Raw genomic sequence first — 21,275 nt, 5'->3', positions numbered from 1 at the left:
AAATATTATGCTGTAAATATGACTTTACAAAATTATTTTAAATAAAAAAAATGTAGTGATTTATTGTTTCTTTCAAATATATGATAATAAATATCATAATATATGATGATAATTAAACGAAAAATAATTCTTACAGGTTACCCGCTGATGAAGTTCATCACAAAATAGTTAAATCTAATATAATTTAACAATTCAATTTTATTTTATTGTAATTTTATAACTGATAAAAAATTAAAATCGGCCAATTTTGATTACTTGATTTTTAATATTTTTTTTTTTTTAAACAAGTAATACATTTGGATAAATCTACCATTTTTTTTATTTAACTTCAATGAGAGTCCAGTAATTAATGTATAATATTAAGTAACAATAAACGTATACAAATAATAGTAAGATGTAACTGATTAAAATTAAACTACCATTAAAAAAATTCTTAAAACAAACAAATAAAAATTAAACTATTTTGGCAATGATGATTGAAACGGAAATGTTTTATTTTTAACTTTATTTTTGTCTAGCTCTTAAGCTTTCCTTTTTTTAGTTGTTTTTTTTTTTAAATACAAGTTTTATTCAAATTTCAAGAATTTTATAAAAAAGTGATAAACCTTTATAAACCCTAAAAATATTGTCTTCCCAAAAAGCACAACAATTAATAACATCCACTAATAAACAAAAATATCTATATAGTATTTAAACCTTACTATTTACAGTGTAATTGTATGTAGTATATATATAGATATCAATAATAATGTATTTAAAACTTTGATAAATTAAAAAGATAAAAATCATAAAAGATGCTTTTTAAAAATAATCTTAACATTTTAATCTCGAATTAAATAAAAATTATTCAAATATTGAAATGTATTTCGTTTAATCAGGATTAACCGTATAGTCTTCGGCATACGTCAATATCGAAAACTCCCTTGTGTGTATATTGTTTATTTAGTCGGTAAACATGATCACGCCTTATTGAAAATTCAAACAAATCATCACAAAAAGAGCCACGTGAATATTCAATTGACACAAGATACCATTGTATAATAATAAGATCTATGTGTCTGTGTATGTGCGTGCGTATGTTTGTGTGTGTGTGTGTGTGTGTGTGTGTGTGTGTGTGTGTGTGTGTGTATATGTGTGTATATCCGGCCTCGGTGACAGGTTCTTTTTGTACTCGATTGACGAATTTATCTAACTCTTAGTGTTATTTTTGGCGATCAAAATATCATAGGATCGTGCTCAGAAGAAGAACACGAAAGAGTACCTATATTATAATACTATGCATTGCACAGCGGTGTGGCTGTACTGCTGCTGATGAAAAAGAAACCATGTGTCATGGACATTATTCTTGAAAATAAATGACACGTGGTGATTTCATAATAATAATAATAATAATAATTAAAATTATAACTAGACGAAGGAAATAGAACCGAGGCATATCCGGTACACGCGCGTACGGAAAAATATCGTATGCATAATATATTATACGAGACGAGCGTTTTCGGATCGCGTTTGAAGAACCGATTTAAAATTGTATAATAATAATATAACGCATCGTGTAACTTTACAATATTCCTTTAACTGGCAATAAAAAAACGCGATAAATTTTATTATCGCCTATATTAAATATATAATCAATAAAATCACAAAAGAACTTTAATTTAAAGGCGTATCAACACAATAACTTTGATCTCGTACATTCACAATATGATACTGGTAATAGATGCATTAACCGAAACAATTCGTTCGTTTCAACGAGAATGTGATGTGTATGTTAATAATGTAATATAGTTTCGATTTCAAACCTGGATACATGCGTACATACGTATATCTATATTATACGTGACCGATGTCGTGTATATATCGCAAATCAATACCTATTGAAAAGACAACTTGCGTTTCCATATCCATTTTTATATACCGATTATTAATGTACGGTCATGTATAACAGAAAATCATAGTTGAAAAATAAATACGAAACTAGAGATTGTAATAACATAACGAATGATGTACACATTTATGAGAAACATTAACAATTATTTTATGATAATTTAACTAACATGCATCTCATCACTGGTTATGTTATTAGTGAATAACAATCGTTCAACTAAAGTTTTGAGGACGCGTTTTACGAGGTTTTCGTTTGGGTTAATCGAAACCGAAGAAACCGGTGTGTCTCACTACCCCCGATCGATTACACTATGTGACCAAACCCCACGGTCAGTGTTTAGGCATACTCAGGTTGTACACATTATCTAGATAAAAATAATTTGAAGTTTCTTTTTATCCATATTTTTAAATAAAATGGTTGTTTGAGATAAATTATCTAGACCATTTTGAATACGATAATTTTTTTTTGTGGCAAATGAAACGTAGAATAAAAAATACTGTAGTACTATATTTAGGTTTTAAATTTTAAAAATATATATTCTATAGACAAAAGGAACAACACATCTATATTTATAAATAGGTATATATATTTTTACAGAAAATATAATTTCAAATAATATTCAATTTTAAAATGATATACCTCTTTTTTCTGTTTAACCTAACGACTGTGTGATAGCTACTTGCCCAATGCTTACGCCCGAAATATAATAATATATCTAATATTATAGACCAGAATAATAATTAAATACATATAGTTATAAAACGTCAATCTCTAGCTGGAACGTTCCATACAAAATTACGTTAAGTTAGGATTATAATGATAAAAATAATAAATAATAATAAAATCAACCACTGACTTCTAGTAAACATGGCTATATATATGCTTTAGCGTTTTTGTATGCATTTTATTTAGCTGCATGTAAATCAAAGACAAAGTGTTGACGACTCGTATACTGAATTATACGATCAACCGTAGTTCCACATACACGCGGACAAATATATGTATTTTTGTTCTGCTAGGTCGTATGCAAATCGCACGCGATCGAAAACCTTTTAATAAGACTTTTTTAAGAAGACTTTTAATATCAGATTAAGTCGACCTGCGATCAAAAGGAAAAAAAAATCTTATCCATTAACGCGAGTTTTTATCGATTTTATAAATTTAAACGATCTGTGATTTTTTTTTTTTTAAATCGTAATACTTTTACATAACTTATCAAAACTTGCAGCACAACACGGCGTACACACTGGCGCACGTCCTACATGTATATTAAACTTTACTTATGTGTGTCACCGAACCCTATATCGAGATCGGGCTTTGGAAACTTTGCGACATCTTTTGAAAATGTATGATGGGGTCGCTTCATATTGGGCCGAAGTTTGGCTTTTACATCACAAAATTAAAGCGTAACATCAATATTATTTGGATAAGCCCCCTCCCTCCGCGTACACCATTCGAGCCGATGTGTAGATATTGCGGCTGTTTTAAATACATTTTGCCTAACCAAACGTTTAAAACGTCGGCGCCACCGCGTTTACCAAACGGCCGTTTGTTACACATTATGTTGCGTTACGTATTCATTGATTTCGTGTTGTATAGCAATGCTCGTCCACGGTGCGGGGCCGTAAAAAAATCGGCGGACCAGATGGCCCAGCAGACAGTGGCCCCGCGCGCACGCCATCGTCGTCCCGTGCGCGTGTTGCACCGCTGCACCACATCGAGCACTGTGCTTGTTTATCTCGGATAGGGGGGGCCCTTCTGTTCGCGCGGCCGTTAATCCTCGAACGCGTGTCTGGTTTTTTCACGCGCGCTCGACTACGAACCTTACGCTGCCCAGACATTATTATCGCGTGCTAACCGCGGTCATAGTACCACGGTTTACGGCAACGACAGCCGGGCAGATCGCACTCGTTACGTCCGTTGTACGCGGTCTTCAGAGATAAGTTCACGACCCGCGCCCCGGGCGACACAAGTCCGCCATACGCTCGGCGGTTTTTCGATGGCGAACCAATTGGGCTGAATAAGATTTAAAAATAAATAAATAAATGAAAACAGAAAAATTAAACACGAATCGAAAATCATGACTTAAGAACAATTTTAAGTACACTATATGTAGTCAATATTGTACTCGAGTTTCAAATCATAGAACATAATACAAAAACACGTGTTTCATCAAAAATAAAATTCCCGCGATACCTAAGAACACACAAAATAAATAAATAATAAAAACTGTTAAAATTATTTGTATAAAGTATGTATTTATTTCATGGTTTTTATGTTCGACTACATAATATTTTTAATGTTATATAATTATTCATCAAGATGTTTTTCTTTCTTTACCAACTACATTGATCTTATACGTGAAATCTACACCAGTGCATTTTTTAACTAGTTAACTAGGCGACATAAATGTCACCCAGTGATTATACTCTGGATGAAATAATGCGAAACAAACGTGTAATACTATAATCGTACTATGGTATTATACCTTGACTATTTTGAGAAAAACATTTTTTGTCGCCCAGTGAAGATAGGTACGTTTCCCTGACAACACAATGCTGAAAAATCCATCATTTTTCTACGCCATTAATTATACCATAATTAGTACCAATTTGTACCACTCATTACAGAATTTATACCAACGAATTTCCTACGGAAAAATCGATTTTTCTTTATGGGTGCCAGGGAACCGTTTCCCTGGTACCCTAAATCACACCTAAAGAACTATTCCATATTAATTTTGCGCCATTAATTGTACTATAATTTGTACCAATTTGTACCACTCATTTCAGAATTTTTACCAACGAATTTCCCACGGAAAAATCGATTTCTCTTTAGGGGTGCCTAATTAATTATAATTAATTATAAACCCCTTTAAGGGTGTATAATATTATTGTATTGATTCGGATAATCGACTTAGTACATCTCTCTGTAACATTTTACACAGATAAATTAACAGTGGCGTCCCTAGACCCTTTTATAAGGGGGGGGGCGAACTATATACATTACCTATATATATATGAAAATACACCAATTACTAGGTGTTTTACCTGATTTAACTCGGAGTATCTAATATCATTAGGGCATCTGACATAGGCATAGTTATAGATACAAAAAACAAAGTTTAATTAACAGAGTCACAGTATTAAAATATTTTTGTACATATTAAATTATTTAAATGTAAATTAATGAATATTAACACACAAAACAAATATTATTTTTTATTGATTAGATCATCTAATTAAGATGTATAGTAAAAAAGCAACAAAAAAAAATGTACAAATCAAAGAATAAAATCGATTCTGTGTTTAGATTTAGCAAAGCGATTAATTATACTATCAATATCTAAAGGCACATTGCATATATTTTTTTCCTAGTGTTATATTTTAATATAAACAATGAATATTTTAAGAAAGAAAATAAAGGTTATGGAGAGGGCGACTGCCCTATTCACCCCCCCCCTTGAGGACACCCCTGTAAATTAATCGTTAATTAATAAATATAAGACCATACCCATTGTGAGACGTATAAATAATGTTAATACGATTAGAATTTTTTAAACATGCGATAAACGTCGTCGGGGGCTAAATGATAACGCGTTGTATAAGTCGTTTCATGTTTTTATTTTAAACAGCCAACGTTCATATAATGTATATAAAAATCAGTTTTATATCAATAATGTTATTTCAAATCTTTTAATAAAAATTTCAATTATAAAAATTCCTTCATACCGTACACGAAGCACAATTATTGTAATATAATTATCGTAGAAAGTAATACCTAGTAGTAACGTCAAATCCTTGATTGATAAATGTTCACAAGTTCAATCAAATATATAATTAATAACTTAACAAAATATATGCCTATTTAGCGTACAATAATATTGTTGGTAATATTTATTATACAGTATTATGTTATATATTTCATAACAGGTAATGTTATTTGCGGGTTTTCAACCTACAAAATATTATTTACGTTCATATAAATCCTGATTTTGCTGTTCTACGAGTCCGAAATTTGGATGTTAATATGATTTAATTTAATTGGTAAAAAAAACACACACTCACATAATACGATATAATAAAGTAAAATATCATATTCAATTTTCCGTGGAAAACGTTTCCCTGGCACCCATAGAGAGAAGTCGATTTTTCTGTAGGAAATTCGTTGGTACAAATTCTGAAATTAGTGGTATAAATTGGTACAAATCATGGTACAATTAATGGCGCAAAAAAAATGTGGAATAGTTCATTAGGTGTGACTTCGGGTGCCAGGGAAACGTTTTTCTGGCACCCCTGAAGAGAAATCGATTTTTTCGTGGGAAATTCGTTGGTACAAACTCTGAAATGAGTTGTACAAATTGGTACAAATTATGGTACAATTAATGGCACAAAAAAATTATAGATTTTTCAACATTGTGTTGTCAGGGAAACGTACCTATTTTCACTGGGCGACAAAAAATGTTTTTCTCAAAATAGTCAAGGTGTAATGCGCTCTTCGACCAAAAGTAAATTATTAAAATTACAACCAAATGGTTTATGGTTGATTTCAGAAATTTGCTTAAATACATAATCCATATCAACTAAACGTCGACCCTCAACATTAAATCTAAAAACAAAAAAACTATTGGAAAAATTGCAAGCAAGTGAATATACCGTATATATATATACATATAACTTACAATTGGTTAAGACCAAAGACACGTTTTTATCAGTAGAATGGCTACACGTTGGTGTATCTAATTTTTTAAAACTGCATTGTGTTTAAGAAACATTTTCTGTTTTATTTTTTAAGCCAAAACTAAACATAGGTAAATAAAAGAAATAATTAATATTTCATGAACATTATTACGTATAATTAATGTATTAATTTGTTTAGAATATGATTCACTAACCACTGTATAGTATATTACTATAGTAGTAACCGTGTTCTATTTTTTATACATATAGTACTTACCTCATATGTTTCCGTCCTTTTTTCTTTCGATAAGTTGTTAAATTTTTTTTTTTTATTTGAATATTTTTTTTTTGTTTTTCATATCTAGTATTATTTGCAACAAAATAAAAAAAACACACACAATTCGTCATATAATATGTTATATTGGATTGTAAATAAGAGTCGATCGTAGAAAGTAAGCGACTTCATCAATTATTGTGATCTCCAGTTGATAATAATAATAAACACAATTCATAACAGTAATTCTATGAAACGATAACACATGGACTAATAAGACGTATAATATACAAATAGATACACATACGATAACGCGCAGTCAGTGTTATTATCTAAATTTATCTTATAGCTCACGCACACTAATATCAATTTACACACTCACATTCATGCACGGTTGGTGCGCCGCCGATACAACATGTGAATTTAATTGCCTAAATTTTACTCCTTAATAAATGACCAGCACCGACCCCCTTAACCAATCTGTAAAAGAATCTGTGGATCATGGCAGTTCTTGATCAATGTGTCTGAATCAAAAGTTGACAAATTACCAATATCAAAAAGAAACCCAAAATAATTTTGAAAAATATCCAATTGGGTGAATCTTTGATTTATTGGATATTTACATTCAATTACAATTCCTTAATAAAAAAAAAAAATCATTGACAAAAGATTCTTCTTGATTTTTTGAACATGACATAGAAGAGAATTCATAACTAAACATTCTTTTCTTTAAACTTTTTCTTTTTTATTTAAACTGTGGTTCTATATTTATTTGTTTACAAATATGTATAACTTCTTCTTTTGATTCATTTAATCCATTTTCTCGATACATATTTAAAAACCATTTCAAGCATTTCAAATTTTTTATAACAAAATCCATTGAAATATTTTCATTTTGCAGTTTTACTTAATTTATTAATACTATTTAATAAATTATACCATATTATTGAACTTAGCACAAATTCGTAAGACATTTCATGTTCAGCAAGAGAAACAAGAAAGTTTCACTTTTAATTGGCGGTATTTTTGTAGATTCACTAATTTCTATTAGAGCTCCATTTATTTCTTTGAGTTGTATTTTCACTACCTTAACAGATTCTAATCAGCATTCCCATCGAGTCTCAAATAATTGTTTCAAAGTTAAAATTTGAAATGTTCTTTCAAAATTTCCCAACGCTCTGTAGAAGCAGAAAATAGTGTATAACCTTCCTATCGCTTCAAAAAAGGTCATAACTTATAACAATTTGCCATATCTCCAAAATAATAATCATAAATTATTAATCACATGTTGTTTATATAAAAAATAAAAAAAGTATAGTAACTAAAAAACTTACCAAATAAAATATTTAATGAATGAGCACAATACAGCAAGAACAATGTTCTAGGATTTTCATTTAAAATTCTAGCCAGTACTCCTTGTTTATATCCAACCATATTTGCACTAATGTTGTAGCCTTGGCCACAAAAATTTGATAAACATACATCTAAATTCGATAATTCTTGCTTTAAAAAATCAAACAATCATAATTCTGTTTTCAGAGTTACATGTAAAAATTTTAAAAAATATTCTTTCGCTGAAACATTATTATTAGTTTTTGTTATAAGTACAATTCCGATTATAAATGTTAATTGTTTTTTATGAGATACATCAGGAGTTGTATCAAGCATACTGGTATAGTATTTCGCTTTTTTAATATGTGGTACGATTTCTGTTCTTATTTTATTTCCAGTGTATTAATTCAGTTTGTATCCTGGGTCCCAAATAATGTCGTTGAATTTCTTTATTTTTTATATTTTTCAAATGTTCAGCTATAAGATTATTAAATATTTACTATCATTTAGTTAAAAAAGTTTACCATTTGATTTTGAATAAATGGTAAAGTTTTTTCCTCTTAATGCGTCGTTTTGTCGACTAAGTTAATATTGCAAGCTTTTATTCTTTTCAATACTGTTCTCAAACGGACTTTTTCAGTTTGAATTTCTTTTTGTACATCACTGTCTAAAGTTTTACCAATATTTATACACCATGATAATTCTAACTATTGTTGATTAGACTTTTTATGATAAATTGAAGAATCATGGCTTATTTGTTCAGATAAATATTTCTAGTAATTGAAACCATCAGTAAAACTAATTTTATTCTTAGGATTTGGGAACAATCAACATGAAAAACAAAATACATTAATTTTTTTTGGTTATATATTCATGGTCTTATTACCTTTTCACCATTAAACAGTTTTGTAATAATAGTTTTCAGAGAATGATCTTTGTTCCTCATTCATTGGAAATTTTAAATTTTTTACTTGAACTGCCCCTTTTTTTTATGATACTTGAATAATATTGCTTATCTATATATAATCTTATCTATCTAATCTGATGGCCAACATTTATATCGAAGAGCAACAATGCCATTTCTCTCCATCAAAAATGTTCGGCCATTATTACATTTCTTATAAGAAAATTTCTAATTCTTTGACAGATTTTTTATCGAATGTAAGCAACCAGAGTAATGGATTTTCTGTTTTAAAGCATTTAATAAGCATAGTAGTAAGCATTTACAAATCAAATAAAATGTCTGTCCATACTCTGAAAAGAGATATTAAGCATAATATGTTAAGACTACGTACCGTATATTGTAAAGACTATTCACAGGTTTTTTTCTTGCATTCAAACTTAATGTAATTAATACATATTCCACTGTCAAGAATAAAAGATTATAAAAACACTTGATTGTTGTATTATTAACATAATACGACTCAACATACATAGAAAACAACTAATTTTTAATTAAAAAAAAATATAATAGTTATGTATAATAAATTACAGTTAAAGTTAATTACAATTATAAAAATATTTTTAAAATATACATATATATGTAAATTTATATACACATAAATACATATATACAAGCTGTGAAATATTTATTTATAAAGACATATTTATAAAATTAAAAAATAAATTAATCTTAATTCACAGCACTTAAGAGATATTATATAAAATCTAAAAATAATTAGTTTGTTTATTACACAGATATTTAAAATTTATTGTAGGTTTCATTTGCAATATCTTCTACTGCAAGTAATTCAGTTCTGAAAAAAAAAATTAGATATTATTATAAAATATTGGAATATTATTTGACTGTATAATTTACTGACAAAAAAATGTAATTAAGTTGACTACCTAATTTATATTATTAGACAATTAAAATTTTAAAGTGATATAATAATTAATCTTAAAACAATTAATTGTGAATTGATTACAATTTAAACAGGGAATATCTATCATGAATAAATCATCCATTTAATCAGTATTAACATTATTATAGAAAACATAGGTACTTTGGTTTTTTAAAAGTTTGGTTTAAAATACTTTCTGGCGGTTCTTCTTGAATGGGTTCATGTACCTGTAAAAATTATACACATTAATATTAATTTTAGAATTTTTAATAATATTTTAACACATTAGTTTAACCATAACCATTTCTTAAAGTAATCAGAATGTGATGTTTAATGATTAGTAAAAATGAGATTACAAAATTTGTGTAATCACAACTAATAATAATAAATTGTTTATATTTGTTGTTCCAATTTGTTGTATTTTGTACAAATACATATATATATGTATTTATTAAGAAATAAAAACATAATTATAATATAATTATGTTTGAAATGTGATATAATTGTTCACCATATTTGTAATTTTTATTACAAGAACCAAATACAGCCATTTAAGTATATTGTATTTTAAAAATAAAAAATAAAATTGATGATTTAGTCTGTCACATTTATATTCTTAGTTATGTTAAAAAACTTGAACAATATCTATCGACCTTATAACTTAAATGTTCAGTATTCTAAACTATTTCCTCATTATAGACATACAAGTATTTTAAACTATCGAGAAATAATATATATAACATATTCACTGCAGGTCTAGTAATAAATTAAATTAAATATATCAATGCAACCATAAACACATAAAACTCAACTTTTAAATTGATCTGACACATAAAAGAAAACACCATATTCAAAACAAGGAAATTGCCCTAAACAAAGGTGATCAGATATTATAAGTAAATAAGATTATTAAGGATGAATAAGAACTTAAGAAGTATATATATTACATGTTATTTAAGCATTGAAATTAAATAGGTACTAGTAAGAAAAAAAATATTTTAAATATCAAATAATAAAATAAATGTTTTCAAAATGAAAAAATAAAACTCACAGGTGAACATCTATTATTGCATACACTTATTGAGCATTTACAGTACTTGGAACAAGACTTATTCTTTTTTTGACATGAACAAATATTTTTTAGGCAATTTTTGATACATAAACACATGGATTCTCCTTTAGCATTTCTTTTTAAGTTTACACGATTTTCTTGGTCAAAAGAAGGTTCAAACATTCTGCTCTAAAGTTATACATACAATTAAGGTAAATTAGCATTTCAGTATGTAGTTAATAATATTTAATATATAGTGTTTAATAATGATACGTGTAATACAACAATAGCCTGCATTATTATAAACTTACTTCTCTCTTTAACTTGTCTAAACGTCGTCGTAAAGGAGTAACATCATCAATATTTTCTTTAGTATCATCATTTTCAATGTTCTCCTTGAATAATAATAATAATAATAATAACAATGATAAAATTAATTTTTTTTTTTTTTACTTACAGGTGTAATTGGAGAAAACATTTTGTTTGATTTTGAACGATGTAAACCATTGTTTACAACTGTTTGGAGATCTAAAATTAATTTATCTTTTTGATTCAATTCTTCTTTTAGTTGTTCTACTTTACTAAATTGGTCATCAAAGATTCTTAGTCGTTCAAAATATTCATTACAATTGCTACCAGAAACTGTTTTTTCTTTTTCATTTAATTGTCTCAATAAAATTAAAATCTAAAATTTTTATCAAAATAGTTAATCATTTCTGAAAAACAATGGTTATAATATATTTATATTTATTATTACATTATCTTCATACTCCTTTTGAAGATCCTCTATTTGCTTTTGGTGCTTATTTATTAAATCTAATTTTTTTTTTTCTGCTATGTTAACATTGTCTTTTGCTTCAAGTAATAATGCCTGAAAAACAAAATTATATTTTAAATAATCATCTACATACAACAATGTTGAAAACTTAATATATATATATATATATCATGTTTTAGATTAATTTTTAATATAATTAAATACATAAAAATTAATGCAAAAATTGTCTTACTTTAAGTTCTTCAACTTGACTCTGTAATTCTAACGTAGCTCTTCGATTTTCAGCAGCAACATGGAATACATGTTTTAAGGCAGTTTTTGTATCAGCAATAGTAGATAAATAATCAAAACGATTTTTTTTTATAAGTTCTACAGTAACAAAAATAAATTTGTTTCTACCATATTTAATTTGAAAACATTAACAATAAGTATAATAATTATTAATCAATAACATTATATTTATTAAGGTAAGAAAATAACTATAAACTTATCATAATTAAGTTTCTAAAAACTAAAGTTACTAAAAATTAATTTCACTAGCATTTTAAAAATTTTAGTTGTAAAAAATATAGATATTAATACAATGAAATTTACCAGACAGCATTTAATACAATATTTTTTTTTATTTAAATTTTTATATTCATAGTAATCTCAGAATACTCAAAGAACAATTATACTTTTACAAGAAATCTCATTTATTAAGTTATATTGTTTTTTTATTTAATAAACAAAAGAAAATTATGTTAAAAATTGTTTTTATATCTCGCAAAAAAATTTATTTCAAATTGTATAATTCATATGAAGTTGAAAATCACTTTATATAATTTAGTATTATACTTTATAACTTCAAGTCAATTTATATTTATTAATAATCATATTTTTTTAAATTATAAACTTTATGTAATACTAACCTTCATTACTATCAAATATTTTTTGTCTCAAATCCATTATTTGAGCGGACCTTAATTCTAGTTCTCTGGACATTTCTGTTTTATCCATCTTCAAACCATATTTAAATTCTTCAGTAAGTCCAGTTGTTTCTAATTGTTCCTAAACAATATAAGATGGTCAAAAAAAAAGATGTTTTAAATGTTAATGTTTTTTTCTTTTTTTACTTCACATCTTTGCATCATTTTAAATATGATTTCTCGGTCAACTTCCAATTGCTCTAAAGTTTTTTGTGCATCAACTGTACTCAATAAAACATCTAATTCTTCATTTACCCATTTTTGGATTCGTTGAGCTTTAGGCATAAATGCTTCATCTCGTTTCACTTCAATAGCTTTCCGAACAGCAAGAGCATCCTTACATTAATTAACAATAATATAACAGAGACAACTAATAACATTAAATAGGTAAATAACATAATAATCATAAGAAATTAAATAACATATAAGATTATTAAAATATCTCTAAAAATATATAAAAATAAACAATTTAGAGATATTGAATTTTTAATGGAATATATTTGTTGTAAATTTCCTTCAATTTTAAGTTTTTGTGATCGACTACATTTAATATCTAAATCAATTACTTTGAGTCTTTTGTTAACATTTGCTGCCTCTTCCAATTTACGTTTCAGTGCAGTTTGCTGTCTATCATGTAGTTGTTCCATACGAATGATTTGATGTTTTTGTTTTCTTTCATGTTCTTTCAAACGACAAAGTTCTCTATCTCGTTCTAACTTAAACTGCCTGAACTTTTCATTATCACTTTTCATTTGCTGGATAAGTTTTACTTTCATAACTTTAATACTCTAAAAAAAAATAGTATTTTAAATAATATGTATTTACAATAATGGGGCAGGGAGAGTAATTCAACAAATATTATATTATTTATTAGACAACTAAACATTCAACAAAACTCATTATTTTATGTGTTATTTTTTATGAATTGTATGATAGATGCCTATTATATAATATTTATACTTTCTGCTCTATATAAATATTTCTGTTTTTGATATTATTTAACCAACCTTTATTTCATTATTTAAATTTTCTACTTTTTTATCATTTTTAGCTTTCATTTTAATAATTCGATCTTGTTCTAAACATTTTTTAGTTAGATTTGCAATTTTTTGTTCAAGTTCTTGCAATTTTTTACGTCTTTGTTCTGATAATCTATTAATAATATTAAATAGATATTAAATGTGATAATACTATCTCAATTAAAGGTGCAAAAAAGTTTGATATACTTAGAATTAATATTATTTGTTTGAGCAGCTTTTAAAGCTTCTTCTAATTGGTCACGTTCTTGTTTTAACTGTTCAAGTTTATTTTTCAATTCTTCAGTATTCTCTTCAGGGCAATATTCGCCAATATGTGAAACAGATTCTACAAGTTTAGCGGCTAAATGCTCTTTCATAGCTAGTTCCTTATTCAGTTTGTTCAGTTCACGATTCAATTGAATAGTTTCCATAACCATTAGCTCTTTAGTTTGATCAGTTTCATTATCTGACTCGGATATCTCATCATCCACCTCTTCAGAAGCAGTAACATAATCATCACCTGTTATTTCAACTTCAGTACGATTATGTTCATCCTAACAAAATATTTTTAAATATTAATTAGAAAAAAACCAAAATCAGTTTTAAAACATACCATAATTGAACCAATTTTATCTTTGATATTTTTAAATTCTTCTAAATCATTGTCTTTTAAAGCATTTTCAAAATTTAATTTTAATTCTAAAAGATTTTTTTTCATTGTATCACGTCCAGTCTCGGCCTATGATTGCATACAATTATAAAAATATAAAACGAAAATATAAATATAAATAAATAGTTACCAATAATGCTTTCATGTTTAATGATGCACTTTGTGTCATGTATTCACTTAATACTTGACTCATGGCACGGGTTTTCTCCAATAATTCTTTATTTGTTTTTAGCAAAGTGTTATGTTCTGGTGGACAAGAACCAAAACCATTAGCTTCCATTGCAACTATTTTTAATTTTAATTCACGATTCTAAAATAAATTGAAAATGTTAATTTTGATTATTATTATTATTATTATTATTATTTATTTATTTAAATTACTTCTTTAGAAAGTGCAGAAATCTGAGCAGTAATTGGATCTTGGTTAATAATAGGCTTATTTTTAATTTGTAATGCTCTATTAGCATACCGTAAAGTGCTCACACTTTCATCCATATTATAGTCTGCTGGACTAATACATGCAATCATCAGTGTAACAGAATTTCCACCCAGAGAATCTAAAAATACTCAATTATTAATGAGAAAATATTTGTTTTATTTATATTTACCTTGCAGTAAGCGGGTAAGTTTACTATCTCTGTATGAAATGTGAGCAGATTTGTCACATAATGATGTAATAACATTTCCTAATGATAATAGCCCCTTATTAATATTAACACCTTCCCTAAATCTTTCTCCAGTAGCTTTTGTTTTTTTACTTCTTTCTGATCCAGCCAAATCCACAAGATGAAATTTAGCAGTAGTATTGTCCCTAAAATAAAAATGTATTATATAGTAATAAGTATTAATTAATTTACCAAAATAAATAATTTACCCATTTTCTCGTATTTGACTTATGGTTAACGTAAATATACAATGACTACGGGAAGATTGAGCATTCATTGCAGTTGCCCCAGTTGCTCTACCGTTAGAACCCTAAGAATAAGAAAGCATTTTAACTACATAGAAAATAATTATTATTTAAAATTTGTACAAAATATTTAATATATAAAAGCTCACCTGTATCAAGCATTGGAGAGTAGAAGATAAATCAGTAACCCTCATTTCAGTTAGACCTGGTATACATATTCCACGGCCATCTTCTCTAATATCAAGAGTAGCTCTTGTAGGAGATAAAAGGTCATACACTTGTTCTTGATACAACTATAAATGTACAATACAAATAATATTAATATATTTGTATACATTTAATACAGTATATTTTTAAATGCTTCACTAGATGGACTAAAAATCCCTTTACACAAGTTAATATGTTACTAAAGCCAACACTTCCCAGGAAGAGAGTGTAACAACTTGGATCAGGAATTTTAATGCTAAATCAAGAACTTGAAGTTATAGCATTACAGCAATATATAAACACTTTGCTGTAGCCAACAATGATATATATGGAATACAAATTATATTCCTGCTTACTTTCAATTCAAAAAACTTACAATCAGATTTACTACAAAACTTACAAACATAATAGAAAAACTATTTCCTATGGCTCCTCAACCCTATTATTTGCCCGATTTGAGTCCTTGTGCCTTTTTTCTTTTCAAGATTAAAAATTTACCTCAAAGGACGACGTTTTGAGATACTAAAAAACATTCAAAAACCTTTAACCCTCCTAACCTGTAACTCTCAAATTGAAAACTTTTTGAGTAACTAAATTCCAGAACTCTTGAAAACAATCAAAACTTCAACTCCAGTGCTGTGTGGATTCCCAATATAATTATTTTGAAGGAGATAATATAAAATAGTTATTTAAATTCAATAAAAAAAAAAAATTATATAAAATCAGTCTCATAATTTTATTTACACACCTCATACAAAGACATACTTGGGGTGAGTAAAGTTTAATGGTCAGGAAATGGTGATTTCTCTAGCAATTTTGCAAAGAAATGGCTGTGTATATTCCATCAATATGATAGTATGATAAAAGAATCAGTATTTTTCTCAACAGCTACAACCGGTTGTTGGAGTATGAAAATTTAAATGTATTGATAATTGATTTAATTATTAACTACATTTTTAAGTAATTTTAATTTCAAAAAGTCAATAAAATTTGAAAATTTGAAAACTAGTTATTATTGTAATTAATGATAACTAATAAAATTAGAGTCTAACATTTAAAAATCTAAAGAAAATACATTAAATAATATTAATACTTCAATAAATGATGCACTTATGGAAAATTGTGCTTCTTCTTTTAGTTTTTGTACTTCATTGAAAATATTTTGAATAGCTCGTGGAATAATACCTTTTTCTTCTTCTTTCTCATCATCCACAAAATTTGTACCCATTGAGTGGGTTTTACCTGATCCAGTTTGTCCATATGCTAATATGGTAACATTATATCCTAAGAAAAAATACATAAATTAGAACTAATTGTTTCACAAACAATACTATATATTGTTATGATATCCTTTAATCTACAAAATAATTTCTTAAACTAAATAATATTACACTGGAACAATAAGTTAATATATTATTTCTTTATGTGAAACAACAGAAATTCCAACAATATATTAATAAAATATTAACATGATTTAGGGAATAAAAACTAATTATTAATCAAAGAAAACATTTTTTACACTTAAAAAAAAAAATACCTTGTAATTAGAATTGAATGACTTTTAGGAAAAGTTGCAAAGTAAAACAGTGTTTAATCAACAAAAGAAGACTCTCAAAATCTATTTAACAATATATTGTTTCGTAAGAAACAGGAGATTCACAACAATAATAGTCAAACATCTGACTGGACAGTCAACTTATCTATACATTATTATTATTAAGCCTACAAATTTCAGAGGTTCTAACATTTTAAATTAAAAGTACCAATATAAAAATATGAATTTTATATTAAAAAAACAAATCATTAAGATATATTTCCATCCTACAATTTAGAAATCGAAAACTATAAAATATAGCAGATTTTAAAATCAAATTACAAATGTAATAAATTATATATTTATAAATATAATAATTTAATACAATAAAATAGATTTAATTATAAATAAAAATATTCAGAAATAAGAATAATGTTTTCTGTATCAAAAACTATATTCCCACTTAAAAGGAATGTTAAATTTATAATTTTATTCCTTTACTGACAGAGAAAAATAAATTAAACATATAACTTTAGAATTTTTAATTTCTAATCAAATTTACAAGTATAATATACAAATAATGGTATAATTTATTTTATAAATATCAATGTATTGAAATTAAAAATTGAATTATATATTTCATAATTTAAGTAAATAAGTTTATAAGATAGATTAATTATATCGATTATAAATAAATATAAATAACATAAATTAATTGAAATTAGATAATAAAATATACAAGAGAAACATTGATTAAAACAAAAATTAAAAAAAATTCAAGTTATTAATTAGTCAGTAAAGAAATTTAAAGCTACTGAAATAATTCTATCAAAAAAAAAACATAATTTATAAAAAATGAATTATACTCGTAAAAAATATGTCAAGGATTACAAAAAATTTGAATTAGAGTTCGGTTGAAAAAATGCTCAAAATAAATGTATAAAATGACTATAATGTGAATAATTTGTAAAGTTCCTAAGTGTATGCCATGTTTTTTTGATACTCATTAAGTTAAATTTAAAAATAAATTAAAATAATACTTAATGTTTAGATGTTTCAATTATAAAATATTGCTGATTATTATTATAATGTATGTTCAAGTGCAAAGTTATTAGGTACCTAAGATAAAAAGGAATTTTGTTGTAATTTTTATAGTATTATACATTTTGTAATTGAAAGATCATCAATTATTTTTACAAAAAGGGATATGGCTAATTAATTATGTTTTTACAACTATAAAAATTAAAAAGCCTGTTATTTACCTATCCTCCTGGCGCCTAATGTCCATTTCAATGGACATTTATATAAATGTGCCCCAAGTGCCAGGCCATTTTTTTTTAAATTTACATGATATGATGTTATAACCCCAAAATAGATATGATAAGGAACAATAATAAATAATACAAACATTTTTATCGTAATCCTATCACATATAAAATATTCGCTTAAAAGTATCTATTACAATGGACATTAGGTAATTGTTACTACAACAAAGTTTTAATTTTACGCTGTTAAGATTTTTATTTAAAATAATTAATTTCTTAAATTATAAATAATCTGGTTGACCACGATTTATTAATTAAAATTCTAAATTATTTTTTATGGAAATTAAAAAAACAATTATTATTAGTTGTAATGCAAAAATACATAGACATTTTTCTGCATTGAATTTTTTTTTTTTTTTACATTCTTCATATCGACACCTTGATGAATTTTTAACAGATAAATTTGAACATAACACTTAAATATTTAGGAAAATTTTTAATACGCACATCTACAATGAACCTAATACACAATGTCAATGAATAATTGTTTTTACAGTTTACGTTAATAGAACTATTTACAATAACAGATTATCAAATAATAAATAGTATGCTTAGAACAAAAATAACTTGTAATGGACATGGATATATAACATTATTAAAATTAAAATTAGCCACAATAGGCATTCCCAGAAGTAAATATTTTTAATCCATATTTAAATGGACATTAGATACTTATAACTACAAAAATAACAGATGATTCCGGTGCCAAGAGGCAATAGTTGAATATTTGTTTTATATATTAGATGTTATACATTATTTCAAGATTATCATTTTTAATATTGAGATCATGTCCCTTAAAAGCTAGAAAATGTGATTTACATAATTATTGATACTGAAGATCACTTAGAAACTCCTCAGATTATACAGGTGAAATTACACATACAATGATTTAAAAATTTAACGAAATTATCAAAAATCATTAAAAAAAATGTCATAAGTTAAAAAAATTACTTGTGTCTTTACACACTCAAATCACCATAGCAAGTCAATGTGTTAATGTATATACTAACCACTAAATAACTTTTGAATTAAATCTTCAACCGCTAATTTATATACTTGGTCTTGAGAATGTTCAGGTGAAAATACATAATTAAAGGTAAATGTTAGATTAGGATTATCGTTCACAATTATCTGTTGGTTTTTAACATCAGCAAACACACAATCTGAACATCCACGATTTAATTCAGATTTTACGAGAGGACGAACACGGACAGCTACTCTAATAGAATCCATACTGTAAAAACGTTTTGTTAAAAATGAAATAGGCTATATAGGTTATTATACGTTTATATAACTAAAGTTTATAGAACAAAGTAAAACATTAAAAAAAAGATTGTTAGTAAAAAAAAAAAATTAATGACGACGATTGTTCCAGACGTAGACGACGGATAAGTGACGAACAAGACGATATAAAATTCAAATTCAAGAACGTTACTACTAACCGACGAAAACGGTTACGGTTACAGTGTGACCAGTCAAGTAATGCATTCCAATGAGTATACAAACCATAGACAATAACTATTAGATAATATATCTATGATGCAAACTAACGTCATTAATGTCCGTGGACTAACGTGCCATGTATTACATATACTAAATAATCGAAGAGTCTAACTATGATTAACGATATTTGGGCTTAATTCTAAATAATGACTAATGAATACTATGGGCACCATAATAATAGCCTAAAATTAATTATAAAATATCGAAGAGTCTCGCTAGAACCCTTTCTGTACGTAAGAAACAGCACACAAACACACAAATTGACCCGACCCGATAGCGAGACATTCATTTTTGACTCGGCCCTTGGACCTCTCACTCGCATGCGTTGGTTGTATGCGGAGTACGAGAGAGACAGCTAAAAATTGCAGTTTCGTGAGTCATTTTTCGTCTTACCTGATATTATATTATTATTATACGGACTGTACTTTCCGGCGTTGTGGCGATAACAGGTTTATATAATATAATAGTAATAACATTGATTATAAATACTATTTATAATCAATGATAGTATGTATACCTTTTCTACGAAACGCGAAACATGCATATTGTGGAGCTACCTTAGTTGTCATCGTAGTTATCAAAGTCATCAAAGTCGACAACTGCCGATCTAACGTAATCGCTATTACCTATAAATCTAAAAATAATTATCAACGAAATAAATGAACGGCTTGCCGCGAAGATTGCTGCAAAATAAAAACCTTATCACGTACTATTCAGTGGTGTAATTAGGAATTTGGTTTGGGGGGGATTATAGGTTTTAGCAAAATCTGTACACCTCATACAGTAACACCCCTACCCCAACAGAACAAATTTTTTTTTTTATTATAGTTGATTAAAAAATACAAATTAATATAAAATTATATATTTTATAACTATATTATACAATAAAAAATCTAAGTATTTATGATATTTAGGTAGCTTGAATAATTTTACAAAACTAGATCCAATTTCCTTGGTCATTTAGCAATATCATCTAATATATCTTCAGGATTAACTTTAATGTCTCTATGGACCGCCAACATACTTAATCCATTTAACCTATCTTAAAAATGATTTAAATAATTAAATTGTCAGTAATATTAATTTGAAATATAAATCAAATTTTAAGAGTTACTTATTTCAGTCATAGTATCCCGTAGGTATGTTTTAACTCTTTTTAGAGCTGAAAACATACGTTCAGGAGTAACGGTAGATACGGGTAATGTATGCGTATGTATAATAATATATACAGTGGCGTTTTCTCTGGGTGTGCAAGTTGTGTGTTAACGCCCTATAACATTAATATCATAACAT

At 26.7% G+C, this 21,275-nt stretch overlaps 2 protein-coding genes across 3 annotated transcripts in view; both read right to left on the bottom strand.

Moving 5' to 3' along the window:
* LOC112687883 (fibroblast growth factor receptor homolog 1-like) overlaps positions 1 to 6,864 on the bottom strand; it is an 87,537-nt gene extending 80,673 nt beyond the window's left edge. For both annotated transcript variants that reach the window (XM_025560852.1, XM_025560853.1), the window contains exon 1: positions 6,845 to 6,864. In XM_025560852.1, the coding sequence (XP_025416637.1) occupies positions 6,845 to 6,849 (5 nt within the window). In that variant the 5' untranslated portion in view covers positions 6,850 to 6,864. The remainder of the gene's footprint in view (positions 1 to 6,844) is intronic.
* A 2,953-nt stretch (positions 6,865 to 9,817) lies between these two features.
* Positions 9,818 to 19,898, bottom strand: LOC112687987 (chromosome-associated kinesin KIF4-like). The gene is made up of 20 exons (XM_025561000.1): positions 19,490 to 19,898; positions 16,714 to 16,904; positions 15,563 to 15,706; positions 15,378 to 15,478; positions 15,112 to 15,314; positions 14,885 to 15,060; positions 14,634 to 14,813; positions 14,447 to 14,572; positions 14,041 to 14,387; positions 13,822 to 13,966; positions 13,381 to 13,602; positions 12,962 to 13,150; positions 12,758 to 12,896; positions 12,079 to 12,215; positions 11,826 to 11,939; positions 11,526 to 11,753; positions 11,380 to 11,463; positions 11,069 to 11,257; positions 10,180 to 10,244; positions 9,818 to 9,930 (listed from the first exon to the last, which is right to left on the bottom strand). The coding sequence occupies exons 1-20, from the start codon at positions 19,710 to 19,712 to the stop codon at positions 9,876 to 9,878; spliced, it is 3,258 nt and encodes a 1,085-aa protein (XP_025416785.1). The 5' UTR covers positions 19,713 to 19,898; the 3' UTR covers positions 9,818 to 9,875.
* Positions 19,899 to 21,275: the final 1,377 nt, after the last annotated feature.

The sequence above is a fragment of the Sipha flava genome, unplaced genomic scaffold, assembly GCF_003268045.1.
Source record: "Sipha flava isolate LNK unplaced genomic scaffold, YSA_version1 36_pilon_pilon, whole genome shotgun sequence".
NCBI lineage: Eukaryota > Metazoa > Arthropoda > Insecta > Hemiptera > Aphididae > Sipha > Sipha flava.
Note: the sequence above shows the minus strand (reverse complement) of the source record. Positions and strands in the feature narration are given on the sequence as shown.